Source organism: Lynx canadensis, chromosome B2 (assembly GCF_007474595.2).
Source record: "Lynx canadensis isolate LIC74 chromosome B2, mLynCan4.pri.v2, whole genome shotgun sequence".
Taxonomy (NCBI): Eukaryota; Metazoa; Chordata; class Mammalia; order Carnivora; family Felidae; genus Lynx; species Lynx canadensis.
Genome location: NC_044307.1, coordinates 152,012,927 through 152,037,542, shown reverse-complemented (window position 1 = coordinate 152,037,542; position 24,616 = coordinate 152,012,927). Strand labels below are relative to the sequence as shown.

The window sequence follows — 24,616 nt, the reverse complement described above, 5'->3', positions numbered from 1 at the left end:
TCTTCCGCTCCTGTCGGCCGTCGCCGCCCTACGCATGCCTTCCCTCCCCCGCCCCTCCCTCCCGGCCGCACTTCCGGCTGGCGCGACGCAGGCGCGCGACTTGAGCTCTCGCGGGACGCGCCCTAGGCGCTTGGGACGGGCGGAGGCGGGTCGCTGGGCTTGGTGGCGAGCGGGCGGCATGGAGAAGGGCGGTCACGGCGGGAAGTCGGCGGCCGTCCCGGCCCCTCACTTGCAGCCGCCGCAGCCTCGGAAGGAGAGAGGCCCAGCATGTTCGAGAAGGAGGCATGAGTGCGGGGCGGGGCTGCGCCGACCCCCGCTGGGGCTCGGAGTGCGGTGGCCGGCGGCGCGGCGCAGGCGTCGGGAGCGGCCGTCTCCCTCCACGCTCCGCTGGACGCCTGATGCCGGGGTGGTTAGTGCCACGCTCAGACGAGGGCCGTTGTCCGGCCGGGCACGTTTGTGCGCGCTGCCCGGAAGGAAGGAAACGTGGCGCTGTGCCAAGCACACGACGAGATGTTTTGAGTTTTTTTTTTTTTTTTTAAATTTTTTTTTTTCAACGTTTATTCATTTTTGGGACAGAGAGACAGAGCATGAACGGGCGAGGGGCAGAGAGAGGGAGACACAGAATCGGAAACAGGCTCCAGGCTCCGAGCCATCAGCCCAGAGCCTGACGCGGGCTCGAACTCACGGACCGCGAGATCGTGACCTGGCTGAAGTCGGACGCTTAACCGACTGCGCCACCCAGGCGCCCCCGAGATGTTTTGAGTTTTAAGAAACAGCAGGCCCAGTATTTGAGGGACATAGGGGAGGAAAAAAGTTAAATTGAAAATATCTGCCCATTAATTTCTTGTCTGAATTAATGGAAGATGCCATTCAAGTGTATTGGTGGAATAACACCGGGATTTCTGGAAGACCGTAGTCCGAGTACCATCACTGTAATCGAGACTCCCATCTTGTATTGAGACCTAAAGTGAAAAGAACATTTACAGTACAAAACTGTAATGACAGAGCCGAGACTGGAACCTATGTCCTGGGACTGCTGGTCTACTTGTCTAACGGTTTCTTCTACTTCGTCGAGCCGAAATGGACAGGATGCAGGATGAGACGTGATTGCAAAGATTCTTCCTTAGTGAAGGGATTAAGATGATAGAAGGAAAACCGAATCAGAAGGCCCATATTATATATAAGGAAGAAATGGTAGAGGTGTGAGTTTTCAGCACATTAGAATCTGTCATTTCAAAACCACACATGCATGCTGTATCCCCCAAGGGGATCGTTGCAGTTGGAAGCCACTGTGAACGATACAGTGTAGTTTGTACCCCTTGAGTATTGTGGGGGGAAAGATGGCAGTTACTCTAGAGAAGCATTCTCTTAAAAGAACAAAATGCAGATTTTGTTTTGGGGAGGTGTAGGGAGCTAATAATACCTCTTTTTTTCCAACTGACACGTAACACAGGCTGCAAATAAAACAGATCTCTGATGAAGGACTTCTACTTGCAGCCAACATGGAATTACTCCTACCAGAAAACTACTGATAATAGCACAAGATGTATGAAACAGTGGTTTTACCATTGATGGGATGTAAAACAAGACAGGATCCTGATCTGTGGGGGGGAGAAACAGGAAAAGTGAACCCAAGATTACCCTGACTGCTTGATGAGGGATTGCAGCCCACAACCTGTGGAGAGGTCTTGCTTAGCTGAGAAGGATTTGGGAGCCAGGGTAGATAAAGCTGGTATGAGTGCAGAGCAGAGTATTGAAGAGGAATGAGCTGTACAAACGGCCCCAAGGATCTGCAAAGGATTTTCCTCAAGTCTTCAGCTTAGTGCATCAGATGCATCTGGTAAGGAAGCCACTTGTAGCCAGAGAAAGCCACCAAAGGGAGCAGAAAAAAAATCCTTGCACTCACAAAATCATTTGTTTTCCCCCAGTAAGCGTGGAAAACCATAGGGCATTGGTTAGAGTGCCGAGAAGTGTATTGTCTCAGTACTGGGGGAAGAAATAGCACTAGACTCCAAGATTTTTCTAGGTTGGTCTATCAGAGCTCAAAAGCAAACCTCCAGAGAATTAAATTGTTTCTGTTACTACATGCTAGAAAAAAGCTCAAGAGAACTCAAAGGAATGCAGAAGTACACACCAAAAATGAGGGTGAAATTTACAGGATCTTGTGTCCAATAAAATATTTGCAGACTCTCAAAGAAACAGGAAAATACAACCTAAAGTGAGAGGAAACAGAGCACTCAGAAATGACAAATGGCAAAGACGGAATTAATATAAAAGATCTCTAAAGTAGTTACTGTGAAAAAATTATTAGTTTTTGTCAAATTAAAGCAGTTATATAATATTCATGTTATAAAACAGTTAATGCATTCTGTATGTGCAAAAATGTACAGAAAAAAATTGAGTATGTGAAATCCAAATGAAACCCTCCAGTTGAAAAATAACAATGTCATAGATGTAGAATACACTGAATGGAAATAGATTGGACACTGCAGAAGAGAGGATTGGTGAACCTAAAGACAGCAATAGAAAGAAGGCCTGAAGAAAATATATTAGGAGACAGAATGAGATGTGGGGGAAATTTCTGATACAAAATATATATATATATCAGAAATTGACAACAATGAAAACTATAAACCCACAATCCAAGAAACTCAGTGAACTTCAAGCACAAGAAACATGGAAGAAAATTATGCTGAGACATGTAGTAGTCAAACTGCTTAAAATCAATGATTTTAAGCAATGGAGAAAATCAGAAAACTCTAAGTACTGAAGAATGATGAAATGAAAATAGGTTTTTCACCAGAAACAATGCAGCCAGAACACTGAAGCATCTTTCATTACTTTAAAGTATCTTTAAAGTTGAAAGAACTATCAACCTTGAATTCTATACCCAGTGAAAATATTTTTCAAAAACAAGAGGCAAAATAATGGGTTTTTCAGATACATGAAAATGAAAAATTCACCAACAGACCTATGCTATCTGATATGTGAAAGGAAATCCTTCAGGCAAAAGGAATATGATAAGAGATGTAAATATCTAGATGAAAGAATAGAAAACATTGAAAGTGGTAAATATGTAGGTAATATATTTTTTTTCAGTATTCCTGTGGGGAGCCTGGGTGGCTCAGTTGGCCAAGAGTCAGACTTTGGCTCAGGCTGTGATCTCACAGTTCATGAATCTGAGCCCCATGTCAGACTCTGCTGTCAGCGCAGAGCCCACTTCAGATCCTCTGTCCTCCTCTCTGCCGCTCCCCTGCTTGCATGTGCTCATGCACTCTCGCTCTCTCCAAAAATAAACAGTTTTTTAAAAAATTATTGGCTGATTAAATCCAGAACAACATATTTTGGGGCTTGTACCCCCAAAACATTTTATTTATAGAAGTAAAATACATGACAATTCTAGCACAAAGACCAGAGAGTTGGCAGGAGAGGGCATATTCCATTGTAGGACTCTTGCTGTATGTGAAGTGGCATAATATGACTTGAAAGTAGGACTGATAAAGATACATACTATCAAGCCTAAAACTACCACTGGGAAACAATAAAGTTACTAGGCCAACAGTAACAGGTGAATCATGAAAGATACTTAAAGGAAAGCCTAAAAAAGAAAAAGAACAGGGGCACCTAGCTAGCTCAGTTGGTAGAGCATGTGACTCTTGATCTTGAGGTTGTAAGTTTGAGCCCCATGTTGGGTGTAGAGATTACTTAAAATCTTTACAAAAATAAAAGCAAAGCAAGGATTAAACATAACCATGATAATTACATTAAGTGTAAATGTTATAAATACCCCAATTAAAATTCAGATTACTTATGAAAGCAAGATGAACTATATATTGTCTACAAGAAACACTAAAGAAAGGATGGTAAAAGGTATACCATGTGAAGACTAATAGAATACTGGAGTACATATATTAGTATCAAACAAAATACATTTCTAACAATATTATAAGAGATAAAGGGAATCATTTCATAATGTTGAAAAGTCAATTCATCAGAAAGGCCTAACAGTCTTAAGTTTTTTTTGTACCTAAAGTCAAAGCTTTGAAATACAGGAAACAATTTCATGTATCCTTACAGAAATTGACATCCATAATTACAGATGGAAATTTCAATATAAGTATCTCTATCAATAATTGATGGAACAAATAGACAAAAACTAATAAAGATATAAAAGAATATAAAGGAACAATAATAACTTGTATTAGTGCACTTTAATCACATACTCCATGCAACCTCAGCTGAGTAAATGTTCTTTAGAAGTGCACATGAGGGGCACCTGGTTAGTTCAGTGAGCTCAGCAACCGACTTCGGCTCAGGTCATGACCTCATGGTTCCTGAGTTTGAACCCCACATGGGGCTCCACACCGGGAGTGTGGAGTCTGCTTGGGGTTCTTCCTCTCTCCTCTCTCTGCCCCTTTTCCACTCGAACTTTCTCTCAAAATAAATAAACTTAAAAAGTGTGCATGAAACATCACTAAGAATATCTATCTCCTGGGACAGGAAACAAGTCCCAATAACTTTAAAAGGATTCAGGTAATACAAAGTATGTTCTTTGACCATAATGGAATAAATCAGAAATCGTTAACAGAAAGGTATATTGAAAAATGTAAATTGTCTGAAAATTAAAAGACACACTTCTGAATAACCCAGGGTAAAAGAAAATGAAAGAAAATACTTTCAACTGAATGAAATACATTTCAAAAAACTGTAGGATGTACCTATAGCAGTACTTGGGAAATTTGTAGCCTTAAATACCTACATTAGAAAAATTTCAAGTCTAAACTCAAAGTAAACAAAAGTAAGGAGGTAATAAAAGTGAAAGTCAATGAATAGCAAACTGAAAACAAGAAGATTAGTGAAACCAAAATAGTTTGGAAAGATCAATAAAACTTGATAAACCTCCAGCCTAAAAGTTGACAAACAACAGCCTATAGGTCAAATCTAGCTTGCTACCTATTTTTGTACAGCCTATGAGCTAAGAATGGCTTGTATATTTTAAAAGGTAATTTTAAAAGGCTAGATGGAGACAGGGGATGCAGAGGAGGAAAGGGGACAGTTGGAAGAAGAGAACTGGCAACGTGTGCAACTACCACAGCTGGCCCACAATGCATAAATATTTACTAGCTGGTGAGAGAGAGAAAGTTTGCCAACCCTTGCTGAAGCCAGACTAATCAGGAAAAGAAAATAAAAAGACCAATTCTCAATACCAGGAATGAAAAAGAAGAATCACTACAGACCCGATAAACATGTTAAAAAGATCATAAATACCAAAAACATCTATGATCCTAATTTCAACAACTTGGATAAAATGCACAAATTCCTTGGAAGCACAAATATGAGTTGAACTGTGTTCCCCTAGGATTCATATGTTAAAGCCCTAATCCCCAGTACCTCAGGATGTGAGGGTATATGGAGATGGGGCCTTTAAAGAGCTAACTAAGTTAAATTGAGACTGTTAGGGTATGCCCTAATCCAGTCTCACTTGTGTCCTTTTGAGAAAAGGAGATTAGGGCACAGATACATAGGGCAAAGCATGCACAACAGAATAACTGTGTGAGGAGGCAGCAAGACAGCAGCCATCTGCAAGAGAGAGGCCATAGGAGAAACCAATCCTGCTGGCAATTTGATCTTGCATTTCCAGCCTCCAGAATTGTGCGCCAATAAATTTCTGTTGTTTAAGCTACCTGGTCTGTGGTATTTTGTTATGGCAGGTCTAGCAAACTGATATATAGACAAACTACTATAGCTCACTCTAGAAATAATAGATACCCTGAATGGTCCCTATATCTATTAAAGAAAGTGACTATGTTGTTTAAAACCTTTCCATAAAGAAAACTCCAGGCCCACATGGCTTTTATGGTGAGTTTTTGCCAAATATTCTAGTGTTCTGGAAAAATGAAGAGAAGGGAATTCTTCCCAATTCATCCTATGAGGCCAGCATTTACCTTGCTGTCAAAACCAGAATAATAACAAGAAAACAAACCAATATTCCTCATGAACATAGATGCAAAAATTCTTAACAAAACTCTGGCAAATTAAATACAACAACGTAGAAGAAAGACAAAATATATATATTGTACCTAATACAGGAGCCCCTAAGTACATAAAGCAAATACTAACAGACATAAAGGGAGAAATAGCAATACAATAGCGTTAGGAGACTTTAGCACCCCACTTACATCAATGGGTAGATTATTCAGACAAAAAGTAAGAAAACATCAGCCTTAAATGACATATTAGACCAGATGGACTTAACAGATATGTACAGAACATTCCATCCAGAAGCAGAATACACATTCTTCTCAAGTACATTTGGAACATTCTCCAGGACCTATCACATGTTAGGCCACAAAATAAGTCTTCATAAATTTAAGGAGACTAAAATATGAAGCATTGTTACCAACCACAGTGGCATGGAACTAGAAGTCAATTATAAGAAGAAAACAAAAACTCACAATACGTGAGGATTAAAAATATTCTAGGGAACAACGAATGTGTCAATGTAAAAATCAAAAAAGTTTAAAAATTCCATGTGACCAAATGAAAATGGAAATACAACATACCAAAGTTTATAGACTGCAACAAAAGCATTTCCAAGAGGGAGTTTCATAACAAATGCCTATATCAAAAACAAAGATCTCAAATAAGCAATCTAGCTTTATACTTCAAGGACTGGAAAAAGACCCAAAGTTAGTAGAAATGAGGAAATATTGAGCAGAAGTAAATGGAGACTAAAAGGACAACAGAAAAGATCAGTGGAATTAAGAAGTTGTTCTTTGAAAAGATAAAATTGACAAACCTTATCTAGATTCACCAAGAATAAAGGGAGAGGGCTCAAAATCAGAAGGAAAGAGGAGACATTTCAACTGTTACCACAGAAATACAAAGGATCATAAGAGATTACTACCAGATATGCCAACAACTTGACAACCCAGGAAAAAATGGATAAATTTCTAAAATTGAAAAATCCAAACAGAGCAATTACTAGTAAGGAGATTGAATCAGTAAACCAAAGCCTCCCAACAAACAAAAGTCCAGGGCCAGATGGCCTCACTAATGAATTCTAAACATTCAAAGAAGAATGAATAGCAATATCCTCAAATTCTTCAAATGAATAAAAGAGGAGGAACACATCCAAACTAATTTCATGAGACCACATTACCCTGATACCAAAACTAGACAAGGATACCACATAAGACTACAGGCCAATAAACATGATGAATGTTAGATGCAAAAATCCTCAACAAAATATTAGCAAACTAAATTTTACAATATATTAAAAGGATCATACACCATGATCAAGTGGGATTTGTTCCAGAGATGCAAAGGTGGTTCAAAACCCCCAACAGTACAAGATAGTGCGTTAGCAAAATGAAGGATAAAAATCTTATCATCTCAATAGATAACAGTAAAAACAGTGAGTAAAACTCAATCTCCACTTATCATAAAAACACTCAACAAAGTGGTTATGGAGGGAACATACCTCATCATAACAAAGGTCATATCTGACAAGCTCACAGTGAACATGATGCTCAATGGTGAAAACCTAAAAGCTTTTCCTCTAAGTCCAGGAATAAAATAAGGACACCCACTCTCACCACTTTTCTTCAACATTGTATTGGAAATCCTAGCCCGAGAAATTAGGAGAAAGAAGGAAAAGGCAACCAAATTAGGAAAGGAAAAAGTAAAACTGTCACTATTTGTGTATGACATGATATTATAAACCCTAAAGACTCCCTCAAACAACTGTTAGAACTAATAAACAAATTTAGTAAAATTGCAGGATACAAAATCAATGTACAAAAAATCGATTGCATTTCTATACACAAACTATCAGAAAGAAATTAAGAACACAATCCCATTTACAACTGCATAAAAGACAATAAAATATCTAGGGCTAAATTTAACCAAGGAGGTGAAAGTCCTCTACAGTGAAAACTATAGGACACTGATGAAAGGAATTGAAGAAGACACAAATAAATGGAAAGATATTCAATGTTCATGAATTGAAAGAATTAATATTAAATTGTACATACTACCCAAAGCAATCTACAGATTCAGTGCAATCCCTAATAAAATTCCAATGGCATTTTTCATAGAAGAAGTAATCCCAAATTTTGTGTGGAATCACAAAAGACCTTAAATATCCAAAGCAATATGGAGAAAGAAGAACAAAGCTGGAAGCATCTCACTTTCTGATTTCAAACTGTGTTTTGAAGCTATAACAATCAAAACAGTATGGCACTGGCGTAAACAGACACATAAGCTGATAGAACGGAATAGAGTCCAGAAATAAACACACACATTTATGGTGAATTAAGTTATAACAAAGGAGGGGCACCTGGGTGGCTCAGTCAGTTAAGTGTCTGACTTCGGCTCAGGCCATGATCTCACAGTTTGTGGGTTCGAGCCCCGCATCAAGCTCTGTGCTGACAGCGAAGAGGCCTGCTTCGGATTCTGTGTCTCCCTCTCTCTCTGCCCCTCCCCCATTCACACTCTGTCTCTCAAAAATAAATAAACATTAAAAAAATAATAATTATAACAAAGGAGCCAAGAATATATAATGGGGAAAGGACAGTCTTTTCAATAGTTGGTGTTGGGAAAACTGGACCACTATCCTACATGTACACAAAAATAAACTCAAAATAGATTAAGACCTGAAACCATAAAACTACAAAAAGAAAACATAGGCAGTAAACTCCTTGACATCGGTCTTGGTGATGATTTTTTGATCTAACTCCGAAAGCAAAGGCAACAAAGCAAAAATAAAAAGGTGGGGCTACAGCAAACTAAAAAGTTTATGCACAGCAAAGGAAATCAAGAAAATGAAAAAGCAACCTACTGAATGGGAGAGATTATTTGCAAATCACATATCTGATAAGGTTTAGTATCCAAAATATATAAAGAACTCATTAAACTCAACAGCAAATAAATCTAGCAATTGAATTAAAAAATGGCCAGAAGATCTGCATAGGTATTGTCCAAAGAAGACATATAGATGGCCAACAAGTATGTGAAACAATGCTCAAAATCCCTAATTATCAGGAAAATGCACATCAAAAGCACAGTGAGATGTTACCTCACCCCTTAGATTGACTATTGTCAAAAAGACAAGAGATAACAAGTGTTGGCAAGGATGTGGAGAAAAGGGTTCCAACAAGGGTTGGCAAGGATGTGGAGAAAAGAAGAGGGTTCTCTTGCACTGTTGGTAAGAATGTAAATTGGTACTGCCACTATGCAAAACAGTGTTGAGTTTCCTCAAAAAATTAAAAGTAGAACTACCATACAATTCAGCAATTCCATTTCTGGGTATTTGTCCAAAGAAAATGAAAACACTAATTTTAAAAGATATATGCATTCCTATATTTATTGCAGCATTATTTACAATAGTCAACATATAAAAACAACCTAAATATATATATCAGCCATAAAAAAAGAATGAGATCTTGCCATTTGCAATAATGCGTGTGGACCTTGAGAGCATTAGGCTAAGTGAAATAAGTCGGACAAATACTGAATGATCTCACTATATGTGAAATCTAAAAATAAAAATGGGTGAAGGGCGTCAAAGGTACAAACATCCTATAAAAGATGATGATGATGATGATAATGATGATGGTATATTAAGTTTAAGCAAGGTTTTTTCCCGGAATTCAAGGTTGGTTAAATATTCAAAAATCATATAACCATATTAACAAACTATTAATGATGAAAAATAGGCCGGCAAATGGTAACCTTTCTACTCAAATTAAATCAGCTGACCCAAGTAGTCACGGCACAGCTGGACAATGACATATGTCTAAGATGATGGCCTATCTCTACGAAATACATGCGGTGGTGAGACAGGTGATATGTACTTGTTATAATCAGATGTGAAGAGAAGAGCTGGAAGACTACACTAAACTAAAAAAGAAAAGGTTCTTTCTCTCGCCAACTGCCCAGTCAGATAAACCCCCTCAGAGGGGCGCAGAAAGGGAAGTGTTGCTCCAGTGCCAGTTTCAGCCACATATAGAAGCATCAGTGGTAGAGAATAAATACTCTCTCACAATACTCATAGGATTGTGATTTTTAATATATACATTTTAAACTATTGGCCTCTGCAGTAAGATATGAAAAGGAGGAGGGAGGATAGAAATATGTAGACCTGTATTATATATTTAGAAAAATCTAGAAGTAATAAACATTAAAATAAATAAAAGGTTAATAGCTGGGTGCAGCAGTAATTCTACATTAAAACAATTCCTAAAACCATAAAATGTGTTTTTAAGTCACCTTAAAGGCTCATCAAAAGAACACCAAAATAATAAATGCTTCAGAATAAATTGAAAGATTTGTGTTAACATAAAAAAATTCCGGGAAATAAAAATTCTTTTTTTTAAAAAAAGTTTATTTATTTTGAGAGACAGGAAGAGAGAGAGCAAGATCAGGGGAGGGGCAGAAAGAGAGGGAGAAAGAGAGAACCCCAGGCAGGTTCCATGCTGTCAGCATAGAGCCCCACGTTGGGCTTAATCTCACGAACTGTGAGATCATGACTTGAGCAGAAACCAAGTCAGGAGCTTAACCGACTGAGCCCCTCCGGTGCCCAGGAAATACAGATTCTTACATAAATGTCAAAGCACACCATGTGCCTGGTTAGAAAAGTGATTATAAATCTATGGAGTTGTTTAGTTAACATTATTTGTTAAAAACATTGTAAAGTGTAAAGTTATTACCTTCGTCCAGGCCCTGATCTCCCTGTAATCCACTCACCACACCACCAGAATGACCTTTTAAAACTGTAATTTAGAACATATCACTTGCTCGCTTAAATTTTTCCAGCGGCTTCTCACTGTTCTGAGAATAAAATCCAAAGCCCTTACCACATTCTATTCAGTGCTGCACAACTTACTCCTTGGTTGCTTTCCTAGCTTCGTTGTGTCACCACTCTGCCTCGTTCAGAACACTTGAGATACACCGAGCACAAACCTGCTCTTAGAGCACACTAAGTTTTTGCCTTGAAGCCTCTGCCCTATTTCCTGTTCTTTTGGGGCTGAGGGGCCTTCTCTGATCATTCAGTCTAAATAGACCTTCACAGGAGTTTCTACCAAGTCATGTGATTTTATAGCAATTGCCACTATTTAAGTTAGCTTGTTTTCCTAAATACTTTTTTTTTATTATTTTTTATTTATTATTATTATTTTTTTTTAATGTTTATTTATTTTTGAGACAGAGAGAGACAGAGCATGAATGGGGGAATCAGAGGATCAGAGAGAGAGGGAGACACAGACTCCGAAGCAGGCTCCGGGCTCTGAGCTGTCAGCACAGAGCCCAATGCAGGGCTCGAACTCACAGACCATGAGATCTTGACCTGAGCTGAAGTCGGAAGCTCAACCGACTGAGCCACCCAGGCGCCCCTCCTAAATACTTCTTAGTTGTCGATCAGCCCTCCTCTCCACTAGACGGATAACTCCATAAATGCAGATGCCTTGACTATGAATTAACACAAGCAGAACAATTAATTCCTAGCTATTTCAATAAGGCTCACCCCTGTAACTTCAGAGCCTAGGATATTTCTCTGGACCATATTAGGCACCAAATAAATATTTCTTTAAGGAGTGTTGAATGTCACAGAATGAATGTTGAAAAAGCATAGAATAACGTATGTACCAAATCAATACGTTCTTTTCAACTTAAGATTTATGTAATGTTATGTTATGTAAATATGCAAATGACTTATGTAAATAAGAGTATTAATTAGTCAAAGACGACTAAATAAAATTAAAATAATTAAAATTATAAGGAGACAATAAAGGATAATATTTTCATAACTTCGGGGTAGAAAACTTGAGTTTTCTTTACATGACTGTCTCCTAGCCACCCAGTTGCCCTCTCTGCAGCCTGTCTTCTTTCCAGGTCTTTGTATCTTCCATGGATATTTTAAATATATGTATGCAAATTTGTGTTCGTATGTGTTTGTGTTTATAGATAAATAGAGGGATGACAGCTAGCTAGCTAGATTCTTTTTTCTCTCTCCCTTTTACCAAATCGATAGCCAGGAGTGAATTAGTAAATGTATGATTTAACAACCTCTTAATCACGGAAGTCAGAATGGAATTCCAAAGTCTGTGTCAGCTTTGTCCCATTGCACTAGGGTTCTTAAATCTAAAATTTCATTTTACAATTTAAGAAATAATCTTTCTCTCTTCTTCTCCCCCCCTCTTTTCAGTATGCGCAGATTTTGAGAGAAAGACTGAGAGAATCATTTCATGATGTTCAGTATGTAGAGCCTCCATTTGATGATTCAATTGCTGATTTAGGTAAAGAATGGAAGAGTGCCCTGGCAAAATTAAAGTTCGCTAATTCATATAGAATGGAGCCATTGAAAAAATTCCAAGCTCATTCCGTGGAAACTAAAGTCCAGCAGATATTAAAGGTAGGTTGATGAGTACATATGATAGCAATATCTTAGCTTCGGAGGTTTGATAAACTGTGTTAAGCTTTATGACCGTGTATTTACCCTCACTGACTTTTTGTAGCATTTATCTCTGAAAATATGAAAGTACTTTGTATTCATACTCAAGAATCTTCACATCGATGCTATGAGCTAGATTTAAAGGAAATATTCTTTTGTTATTTCATTCAACTCCTAATTATCCATAAATTATTTATCCCTTACATTCCACGTTTGCCCGTATTTGGAGGAATGAGTTAAATAAAACACACTGTGTATGTGTGGAAAGTTGGTTCCTGTGTACTAACACGTCTAAGGACAGGCAGCCGCCAATGATGCATAGGTTTTCTTCTTTAAACTTGCTGGAATCTAAAGTTCTTTTAAGACAGTTGTTTGAAACTCAGGCACTTGTTCCCAGACTAGTCCAAAATAGCTGCTTCAATGTAACGAACTGAATACTGTATTACTAACATGAAGACCAATGTTATTTATACTAGTATTGGTATCTGAAGGCTGCATTGTTCAGATGAAGATAATTCCTTCATCACTTTTCTTAACAAAGGACAAAATTATTATTTTTTTTTTTTACTTACAGAAAGTTTGAGGGACGAGTTTTTCTGAATCCCGTTTTGATCTGTGATATCTAGTTCTGGGCACCAGGCACCCAGGCATCTTCTGATGGCCGGATTCCCCTGTGGGATTCCACCAAGCCTGATTCTACCCCAGATCCATTCCTTGTTTCAAAGGTACCTTCCCTCCAGTTTACAAGGTACATTCCTTCAGTAACAACTGATGTGAGCTAGCTGTTGGGAAGAAAGCATCTAATTTATTTTGTATAAATTTTTAGTACTCCTTTAATCATAGCAAAATTAATTCTTTAAGTGAATTAACTTTTATTGATACAGAAGAATATTTAGGAGGCCTACTCTAACCTCCCTCCACTACTATAGACAGGTACATCTCTAACCTAAACTAATAAGTGTCGGATGATATTTGGCAATGATATTATGGCTCATGGCTTCGGGAAATAGAGAAATTCAACTCAATTTGATACATTAAAATAATTATTGATTACCTTCTTCTCCTATCTAATTAACAGCAAGCATTTGTGACATGAAAGTATACATTATCACGTGTCCCTTGCTTGGCCTTACTACATAGACTAAGTTCAGACTTACTGATTTCAAATTGTATTTACATAGGATAATTTGCAGAATTGCACTGAGCATCATGGGGCCTAAAACAGCTGATTGGATATGTAGGTGGACGACTAGGGGTCATAAAGAGGCCAGGGATTTTCCCTTGGGTTCATGGAAAATTCAACATAGTTCTACATGCAGAAATAATAGTGTTTCCTGATGGAGCTTGTGGGCATCTTCCTATAGCAAGCACTCATTACAGTCATTACTTGTTAAATAACAGCATCTGGGGAGGCGAAGCCTGAGGTCTGTTGGGCAGATTCCGAAGAGAGAATGGATGTTGCGAAGCGTTTGAAAGATGGAACCACAGCCAAATGCCTAAGGGAAATGAATGCTTCTACACCCAGCTTTAGGTCCAGCAGCATTCTAGAAGGGACTCAAAACTCTTTGTTTTTACTTGCCTATACAATTAGCTGGTAGGAGTTCATCTGTTATGGCGGGACCCAGAACTGTGGTTAATTCATTGGTCTGAATCAGTCGGTCAAAGTCAGTCAAAGACGCCTGCAGTCTGCTCACTAGGTGGTCCAGTCTGCTTCCGGTTTGTAGGAACGCCTCGTGCTTCATGGCTCACATCTGTCTCCCCAGCTGTGATTAATCCACAGCAGACATGGCCAGAAGCTTTCCATCTCCTCAGTGCTCGCCGGGAGTCCACAGAGAAGCCATGGGGAAAGGGTTGGAGAGGTGGCTTCGATTCAGGAAGACTGCGAAGGACAGGATCACAGAGTACAGGCCGTGGAGGATGGAGATCACAGCAAATGGGCCACGGAGGATGGGATCACAGGGTACAGGCTCTGGTCCAGGACACCCAAGCCTTAGGAAAACTAAAGTCTGAATTTTCACAAACATGTAAATTATAGAAAGATTTCCTTTGTCTACCCTAAGAATTCTCAGAAGCGTTCTTTTAAAATTCCCCTGTGTCTCCCTGCTGTCTGATGGGGTGATCCAGTGAAGGAAAACTTACAGCCCGAGGGTTGGTGATGGAGAGCAATTGAATGTAATTAAAAACCAAAATAAATTTTATTCAACATTGTTATTGAAATAAACTGGTAAGCACAACATTCATTTCATATCATTTGGTTAGGGATGCATGTATTTTTTTAAAGGTATATGTATTTTTTAGATACATGTTTTCTTGAATTTTTATGTAGAAGATACTTGGTTTGAAGATTAAAATATGTCTTCTATTTTTTTGAAGGAAAGTCTTAAAGATGTCAAATATGATGATAAAGTCTTCTCTCATTTGTCACTTGAATTAGCAGACCGCATATTGTCAGCAGTGAAAGAATTTGGGTACCACCGTTACAAGTTCATTATAAAAGTATTATTTATTCAAAAGACCGGTCAGGCAATAAATGTAAGTACTATAGTGATCCAGCATCTATCAGTTAGAGCTCTAAGGTCTCCTCTGTGGTGATGTGATAATTACCGTGATGCCTGTCTCCAAGGCACTTTAAGACCCCGAGGTGCCTCTCTAAGAAGGATAATTGTGTTAACTATCTCTTCCTTCACTGCATATTATTTGAAAAGTACTAACCCAGAAATGGCAATTTTCTACTGATAATTTACAAAATTGTATGGCTATCCTGTTCCTTGATCATACCCAATTTGACCATTTAATGTCATTTGATAATTAGCCAGTAAGTTTATTTTAAGCACTAATGGGTGTAAGGTACTGAGAAAAAGACAGAGAATGAGACATGGTCCATGATTATGATTCTCAGGGAGTTTTCACTGCACTCAAGGAAAGAAAGCAATGCAGATGGGAGTTTAAGAAATGGAATAGTGTATGGGGCGCCTGGGGGGCTCAGTCGTTTGAGCGTCCGACTTCGGCTCAGGTCATGATCTCTTGGTTCGTGGGTTCAAGCTCCAGGTCGGGCTCTGTGCCGATGGCTCGGAGCCCGGAGCCCGCTTTGGATTCTGTGTCTCCTTCTCTCTCTGCCCCTCCCCCACTTGTGCTCTGTCTCTCTCTGTCTCTCAAAAATAAATAAATGTAAAAAAAAAAGTTAAAAAATTAAAAAAAGGAAATGAAAGAGTGTGGACAGGGGAGCATATAGGTGCCAGAGTCCAGCTGGCCTAGGTGTGAACCCTGGCGGTGACAATCACAGCCCGTGATTGAAGAGCCTGGGCTCTTCATCTATAAAATGGGGGTGATACACCTGCTGGCTGGAGCTGCTCTGAGGATTACACGAGACGGGCCATGTTACGGTCCTCAACCCGGTCTCCAGTGCAGAGCCCTCGGTAATCAGCAAGGCTGTTGTGCTCAGTTACGAACGCAAACACACACCTCTAGGCCACGTGAGAGTGAATGTGTGGCAGCTGGGCATATGACGTGCACCGCGGGCGGAGGGAAGTGTATCCGGAAGCAGGGCAGGGGGGTTTTGGCCACACAAGAGTCAGCAAGACAGACGTGGTCCTGGCTCCCGGCCAGAAGAGAACAACACCACATACTCCTAGATGGTGATAGGTGCTCCCGAGAGAAAATTAAGGTAGGACACTTTGATAGAATGGCAGAGCGGCCGCTGGGGTTGTCTGGAGCCGGGGAAGTCCCCCTAAAATCTGAATGACAGGAGAAAACCGGCTGTGCCAGAGACCCGGAAGAAGAACTTGCAAGCGGAGAAAACGTGAGTGTGAAGACGCTAAGGCAGGGGGACCTCCGTGTGCTTGGTTAATAACCTGTGTGCTCGCGGTACGTTTCGGTGGTGGGGTCCAGTGTGACGTGTCTCGGCACCACACAACACACCGCCCCAGGTTTAGCCTAAATCGGCAGCTGTTCGTTTGCTCGTCATTCTGCGGCGCAGCCCCGCTGCCGTACCGGGTTTTCCTGCTGGTCTCCCCGACGCCCTGGCAGCTCCCTGGCGACTCTGCTGGTCTCCCGACACCCTGCCCCCGGTCCCTTTGCTGGGCCGTGGGTACAAGCTCATCCTCGCGTCTGCCGGCCGGCGCTGGCTATTGGCTGGAGCACCTGGCATCTCCTGCACGGGAGCCACCGTCGTCCAGTGGACTGAGCGGGTTTCCTTATGTGGACGTCTCCTCACAGGGCTCTGAGAAGGCTGGAGCAGAAGACCTCTGGAGACTGGGCTGCCAAGTCACCCATCACATTCTTTTGCTCAGGGCAGGTCCCAAGGCGCACTCGTACTCAAGGGGTGGGGAAATAGACTCACCCTCCGGGAGAAGACACAAGAGGTTCGTGGCCGTTGAGAGCCGCCATGGAAAAGCAGGCTGTAGTCAAAGTGTGTGTGGCTTTGTAAGCGAAGCGCAGGATTTAGAATTTTCTCCAGCAGCCGGCTGGTATAAGCAACGCCATTTCTTTATTTCAAAACAAGGTTGTGACAGACTTTCACTGGAAGACATTGTAAGGGTGGAAAGGAACATTCTGTGTCACGGGCTATGACACAGCAGAGAAGTAGTGTACGCAGAAGTCTTAGACCCGGGTTTCAGGGGCTCCCGCTCTTGCCCCGGACGCTCAGACGCTCGCTGCTGAGGTCGAGTCTCTGTGTCAGATAGGACTGGCTCCAGGAAGAAGAGGGGGCCCAGGAAGCATCACTATGAAGTCTTCAGGAAAGGGGAGATTGGACACACTACTTTTTAAATATCACTTTCTAAGATACTTACGCATCTTAAAAAAAATCTATCAAACTTGTATAGACTTAAAAATCGTTTCTTAACGTGTTCAGTCTAAGGTTGGTCTTTTGCAATTGGTCTGTCCCAGGTTGCCAGCAGATGGATCTGGGATGTGGCATGGGACAGCTGGGTTGCTGCGAAACATGAAACGGAAACGTACGTGGCCTTGGCCCTGGTGTTTGCTCTTTATTGTGAGTAGGGAGTGTTTACTCCTCAACTTTGCAGAGACACAGGACATCTGTAGATCTGTGAACCTCACAGTAGACGTTGATTCCCTGCACTTTGGCCTCCAGTTGAAGCTTCATTGTATCATTTTAACAGCAAACAAGTAAAAGCTGGATTGTTTTTACCTTTATAATTTACTAGTTATCATATTTATTAACGCTCTGTTACCCCCAAAGTAGGAAAGTATGAGTGAGTGACACATAGAGATAGATAGATATGAATATATAAGTGCTTAGAGTGGATTCTAACATAGGGAAATTATCATTCTTGTTAGATTTAAGACAATCAGAATTTGCTAGAGGAAATTATGACACAACTTAGTAAAGTGTCAATTAAATGTTAAAATCGATTTTGGAAAACTTCTAAAGGCAGATGTACTTTTGAATGGTATTTTAATATGTTGTATGCGTTCTTTTGAAAGGAATTACCAAGTTTGAAAGAAAGACACTTTCTATAATGTAATTATACACTTTCTAATAACGTAGTTAGCACATCCCTAACCAATCAAAATGCTTAAAATGTGTGGGTGTTCTATTTGTTAGTCTGTTAATTAAGCGCTTTTTACATGCGGGAAGTGAAACACCTAACCCAATTGTTTATTTTAAAAAGAGAGGGAGAGGCACCAGGGTGGCTCAGTTGGTTGAGCACTTGACTCTCAATTTTGGCTCAGGTCATGATCTCACAGTCAGGAGACTGAGCCCCGTGTCGGGCTCCGCACTGAGCGTGGAGCCTGCTTGGGATTCTCCCTCTCTCCCCCTCTGCCCCTCCTCTGGTTCTCTCTCTCTCTCTGTCTAAAAGATGAAAATTTTCTTTTCCAGGCACTGGACCAGGGATCCAGTTTCTTCTGTCTTTCTCCTCTCCCCCTAGACTTTTCTGTACATTTGTTTAACTGGGTATAATTTAATCATGTTCTTATCCATGACCAGATGGGTCAAATTCACTCCTTGGGATGGGGGCTGTATCCCCCTTTGCTGAAGCACCCGGCTACATGAAAAAGTGGATACAACTATAAATCAGGGCTCGTCCAGCAGGAAGCAGGGGTGGGCTTGGAGCAGGCAACCGATAATGTCTGTGATCATACGAGTTTACGAGTGATAATCAGAACATGAAAAATGGTGTCAAACTTAACGGATGGTGAAAATACCCAGTAGTTAGTTTGAATAATCCAAAGGCTGGAAGATAGAAAGGTAGAGGAGAGTTTTCTTTTCACTTATGATGACCCAGGACTAAGAGTTCCATGCTACGCAGCATAAACATGATAGTTGTCACCCAAAGAATCTTCAGGACAGGAGTTCTGAGTTGTGAACCTTGGACACAGAAGAAGTTAGTAATAAGAAGCCTATGTAACCGCTCGTGTTATGCAATGTACCTTCCTGATGAACTTGCAGGATAAATTCATTGTAAAATATACTGCCTCATCACACTGTTTGTAAAATGAGGATTATACCTTCCTCCTAAGGTCAGTGTGTGAATTAAGTGAGGTGATAAATAGCCAAGAGCCTATGCCCAGCACTTGACAGCTCTGGAGACCATTACCTGCTTTCGCCGTCTGGTTTGACATCTCAGAATCACCTGCAGCTTTTCTCGTTCTCTTCCCTTCTCCCAACCCCCGTACGTATTCAATCGTTAAATTCCACCGACTCTAATTTTTTGAAGTGACTCCGAGTCAGCGTCGTGGCTCGTCCGGGCCCCCAGTTCTCCCGCATCTATCCCAGCGCCCCTTTCTTCCACGCACTCATTTGTCAGAGGTTCTGTTCCACCGCACCCCGCGTCCACCGTGTCCCGGCACTGTGTGAGGTGCGGGGTGTGGAGCAGGGCCCTCGCCGGACCCCATGGCACGGGCGGCCTGTGAGAAATGAGTGTGCCTCCGGGAAGGCAGCGGGCGTCCCCCAGGGCGGACCCGGGAGCACACGCTTCGCCTCACGCACGAGACTGGTGATGTCGCCGTCTGGATGTCACCCCCTGGGCTGGGTCCCCTCAGTTTCCTGAGGTTTAATGGAGTCCGGGTGCCTGTAAACCTCTCTGACCCCGGAGTGCTCCTCACTGCTGCCCCCACTTGACCTCCCCTGTCATCAGGCTGCCTTACACGCCCTCCTGTCTCTCGCCCTCCTGTCTTTTCCTCCTGTCTTTTCCGTTAGAGCCTCCCTCCCACCACAAAGACCCCTTCCCATCTCTCCTCCCCCAAGCCGGATGGAGGCCTCTACCCCACTGGCAGCCACCTCTGCGTGAGCCGGCAGAAGGGGGCAGTCACCCTGGGGCCGCTGGACCGTCCCGCCACATAGTCAGGACCGTAACTTCTGAACCAGTTTCCCACTGTCCTTAGCGAGCCCTAAGGATGAGTCGCACGAGATGTGACGCGGATGTTTGCTTCAGCCTCGAGAGAGATCTGCACCTCACTGATCTGACTTCCTGCCTCTCCAAGCTTCTCACGGCGGGCTAGCGACCTCCCTTTGCGCCTTCACAGAACATCATCCTCTCCTCCAGATGTATTTTGAGCTCCTTTTGCTTAACAAGGCCTGGCTTGTCCCCACGGAAGAGGCCCTGTGCTGTGGAAGGGAGGTATATGCAGAGCAACCTCCAAGACTGAAGGAGCCATCAGACCCAAAGGAAAAGGCCATGCCCGGCTTGACAAGAAATGGTTTGTGGTTCCGTACAGATGGAAGCCTGTCTCTGGGGGGCAGGGGACAAGGAGATCTCCACGACCCTACCTTCCTTGAGACCTGCTTTTCCAGCCCTGGGGGCTGTGTGGACGTAGGGGACCAGCCAGGGGGAGATGGTTGAGAATCTGTGTGTCTCCTAGTCCCCCCCCCCACCCCCAACCCCGCCCCAGGCCCGAGCAGGCAGGTGGGCCCAAGAGTGTGTCCAAGAGTGTGCCAAAGGGTGTGGTTGAACAGGGGGAAGAGCCTGGTCGGACAGGGAGGGGGGCTGCGTTCCAGAAGGCCGCAGGTGGCAAAGCGGTCCTCATGGCTGGTGGGGCTCGTCCAAGATGACGTCAGTCTGACTCACACTCCCCACCCCAGTCCCTCAGCGAAAGCTGCCGGGAGGTACCGCGAGCGGCCCCTCTGACCTTGAACCACTCCAGCTCCTGGCAAAGTGTGCCGTGTGGGTTCACAACTCTTCACGTGTGTGCACCACTACTGCCCACGGCCCCTGGCTTGCTCCTTCTCGTTAGCTACTTGGAGACGTGAGCCAAGGGACCCCAATCCCCATCTCCACTCGACTCCTGCTGCCCGTTCTTTGTGGCTTCGATATCATGCAGATAACTGCCCACTAAGGCAGTCCTCACTGGGGCATGTTCTAGTATGCACAAATTTGAATCGCCACAGTTTAGTTAAACAGCACCGGTCCCCCAATAAGGGGGGTCAGATTTCAGTTACCACGCTATGTTGCTATGTTAACTGCGGGACTGCATCGGCTACAAACTTCACAGCCAGTTGTCAGGCCACAGGTCGCTGTGTTAATGACTGACCTGCATCATCAACCTCCCTGCAAAGCCTGTCGGTGACTCGTCACCGCACTTCAGTTATCCAGCGGCTCAGGTCACAACACAGCAAAGCAGGTTCTCGCATTGCCTCCTTGTCTCCCGGTGACAGACCCACATGATGTTTTACAACAATGAGCTGTCAAAGGAAAACTGTTTTACGTTAAAATTTCATTTTATACAATTTACCAAAAAAGTTGAAAGTGTTAAAGAAATAAGAAATGAGGATGTTGAAAACAAAATTGGATGTGATCAGGAAATTTGAAATTGACAAGAGCAAAGTGAGCTACGATGAGATCTAAGCCCGCACGAGGTCCCTTAGGAACCACAGGGAGAAAGCCCGGTGAGTGAAGAAACGTGGTAACGTTGGAACCACATCCTTTAATTTAAATTGCTCGAGAACAGAAAGACTTTCTTCTACTCTGGATGGAGGACCAATAACAACAATGATAATGATAATGATAGTAATAAATCCTAATCAGTTTGGCCAGCATTCAGGTCAAGTGTTGATGGTAGTTGCCATGTTGAAAGAAAACTGTGACTACACAGAGAGACTGGTAGACAAGCTCTTACCGCAGTAAAGTCCGGTTTCATCATCTTGGAAGTGCACAAGACTCGATTAGCGCTGAGCTCTCTGGTTAAGCTGCGGGCCCAGGCCAGGGCACTGCTGGGAAGCCTGCACCCAGATTCCACGGGTCAGGTAGAGCAGGTGGTCCAGACAAAGGATGCAAATATCTCAAGGAGGTGACATTGGTAAACGACTTCACATTAAAGACACTTAGAGATACTATACAACATTGAAAATGCAAAACGTTGGGAGGAGCAGGGAAACTTATCAAGGCCCAGAAAAGGGAAGTGATATTATAAGAAGGCAAGCACCATTCAAACCAGTCTTGGTAAAGTCTTTTTTTTTTTTTAATTTTTTTTTTTTCAACGTTTATTTATTTTTGGGACAGAGAGAGACAGAGCATGAACGGGCGAGGGGCAGAGAGAGAGGGAGACACAGAATCGGAAACAGGCTCCAGGCTCCGAGCCATCAGCCCAGAGCCCGACGCGGGGCTCGAACTCACGGACCGCGAGATCGTGACCTTTACACAGAAATTAATGACTAATTCCCAGTGTTTCTCATTTTAAAATACAGGGTACTAAATAAATATTAGTTTTACAATTAATAGAATTCTCTATACGTTTACAGGTGGCAGTAAGGGAGTTTTAAATGTTTCACCAAAAGTTTTTTTAAGTCATCAGACAATTGTGATTTTTCTCTTTGATTACTGATCACTTTGCACGGTTTCAGTTTCTGTGCTCATTTTTATGGTCCTGTGCTCTCATGAAAACTAGGATGTCTGTTTTCTGGCTTCTTAATTCCTTGACCCACTCACCGAGTGGCCTTTTCCTGTCGTCCACCTTGGTCACCTACTCCTTGGTTCATCCTGTAGACTTTGCCATCATCAATGATGTGGGAAAACAAAGGCAGAAAGAAATGTAGACAAAATTAAATTTCCTCATAACCTGCAGCCCATTGACAAATTCCTGAGGCAGGCGGAGTAAAACGTTCCTCCAGGAACAACCTACGTCTTAATGTTAATGCTTTGCTAGAGGGAAAAACAACCTTAGCCGGAAGACAGCTAGGCCTCTGGTATCTCAGGAGTCCTCTTTAGCATATGAAAGTCCTTCTGGAGGCCTCCCTTTGATTTACCCCCCCCAACTCCAAGGTGTGTAACCAGTCACTCCTCAGGACCCCCGCGCAGCTCTTTCGGCCCACAAGTCCTGTCCCTGTGCTTTAATAAAATCACCCTGTTGCACCAAAAACATCTCAAGAGTTCTTTCTTGGTCATGGGCTCCGAACCCCCGCCGTCCCTCCAAACCTCACCAATCAATATCAGTATGACCTCTGAAACCTCACGTTCTAGCTGGCTATTCTCGCAGTCATTTCCTGTCCGAGAGCTCAGCACCTATAGACCCTTACTGAAATCTGTACACCGTTTACTAGCCCATCGTTACAATCACTCGCTCACAAACACAAGTTCCTTTGCCCCTCTTACTCATCTGGCAAAACCCTTGTGAACGAAAAGCATATCCACTTTGGACTAGCCTGAATTCAAGCAGCCACATTTGCCAGAGAACATGGAAAAACCAGTCCGACTGGTTTCACTCCTGAGTTCTCCACCACAAAATTCCGGGGGGCGAATCACTTGGCCTCCTAGGAACTTGGCCTCCTTGCTCTCCGCACCTTTCCCCCTACTTCCTATATTCCTCTCCTCTCCTCACTGTCAGTTGACGGCTTCACCTCGTATTTCGTTCGGGAAAGGAAAAGCATCAGAGGTTCTTTACCACCCAGTCTCAGAAACCATGTGCGTCTGCAGCCACATTCCGTTTTCTAAGTCGTCACAAGGTATGCATTGAGCGTCGTGCTGTCAGGGGCTTACCCGAACCTGTACTGGCTTCTGGCCTTCCCAGAGCTGCCTCCCAGCCTCCCTCCTTCCCTTGCTCTCTGGCCCCGCGACTCCTCCTCTGCTCCTCCTCCTCAGTGTGCAAACTCAGGTCCCACCTTGAAGACAACACCCCAGCTCCCCAGCTGCCTCCTTTCTGCAGTACTTGTTATGGCCCAACTTCTCATACTAGTCACCTGCTCCCTCCTCAAGGGGCTTCCCACTAGTTTCTGAAGCTGCCGCTCCTTTGAGACACCTCAAAATAATTGAGTGTGCTAACTCCCCCCAGATTGCTAAACGCACTGGACATTTTTCTCTCATCTCATTCAACCTCTCATTTGACATAGTTGACCAGTCCTTCTTTTCGAAACACGCTATCCTCTCAATTTATAATACCTGTCACTTAGTTTCCTGCTCCTTTTTTTTTTAATTTTTTTTTTTTTACATTTATTTTTGAGAAACAGAGTGAGACAAAGCGTGAACGGGGGAGGGGCAGAGAGAGTAGGAGACACAGAATCTGAAGCAGGCTTCAGGCTCTGAGCAAGCGGTCAGCACAGAGCCTGATGCGGGGCTCGAACCCACGAACTGTGAGATCATGACCTGAGCCGAAGTCGGACGCTCAACCGACTGAGCCACCCAGGCGCCCCTCCTGCTCCTTTTTTTTTTGTTAATGTTTATTTATTTATTTTGAGAGAGAGAGAGAGAGAGAGAGAGAGAGAGTGTGTGTGTGTGTGTGTGTGTGTGTGGAGCAAGTGGCAAGTGGGGGAGGGACAGAGAGAGGGAGAGAGTCCCAGGGGCTGGGTCCCACGACCCGGAGATCGGAGATCGTGACCTGAGCCGAAATCAAGAGTCAAGGGCTTAACCCACTGAGCCACCCAGGTGCCCCTCTGCTCCTTTTCTGTCTTTTTTCAGCCTAGTACATATTAAGATAGTATTTGGTGAGCAAATGAATAATTCTTTATATTTCTATCACCTAACGTAATTCTTAGTTCATAGTTGCTTTCTGTAAAATATTTGTGAAATAATTGAGTGGACATTATTGTTTTAATCCTACAAATGAGGAAACGGAGGGTCAGAGAGATTAAAAATTTACCCATTATTGATGGCCGTGTGGCCATTAAGTGACACAGTTGGTATTGAAACCAAAATTCTCACTTGTACCCCAATGTCTATAGTGGCACTCTCAACAATAGCCAAATTGTGGAAAGAGCCTAAATGTCCATCAACT

At 42.6% G+C, this 24,616-nt stretch overlaps 1 protein-coding gene across 1 annotated transcript; it reads left to right on the top strand.

Moving 5' to 3' along the window:
* Positions 1 to 178: 178 nt before the first annotated feature.
* On the top strand, positions 179 to 18,007 carry DYNLT2 (dynein light chain Tctex-type 2). Its single transcript, XM_030316809.1, is given in 5 exon segments — positions 179 to 254; positions 257 to 288; positions 12,206 to 12,412; positions 14,825 to 14,983; positions 17,339 to 18,007. Coding segments are annotated over 5 exon segments (585 nt in total). The 3' UTR covers positions 17,450 to 18,007.
* Positions 18,008 to 24,616: the final 6,609 nt, after the last annotated feature.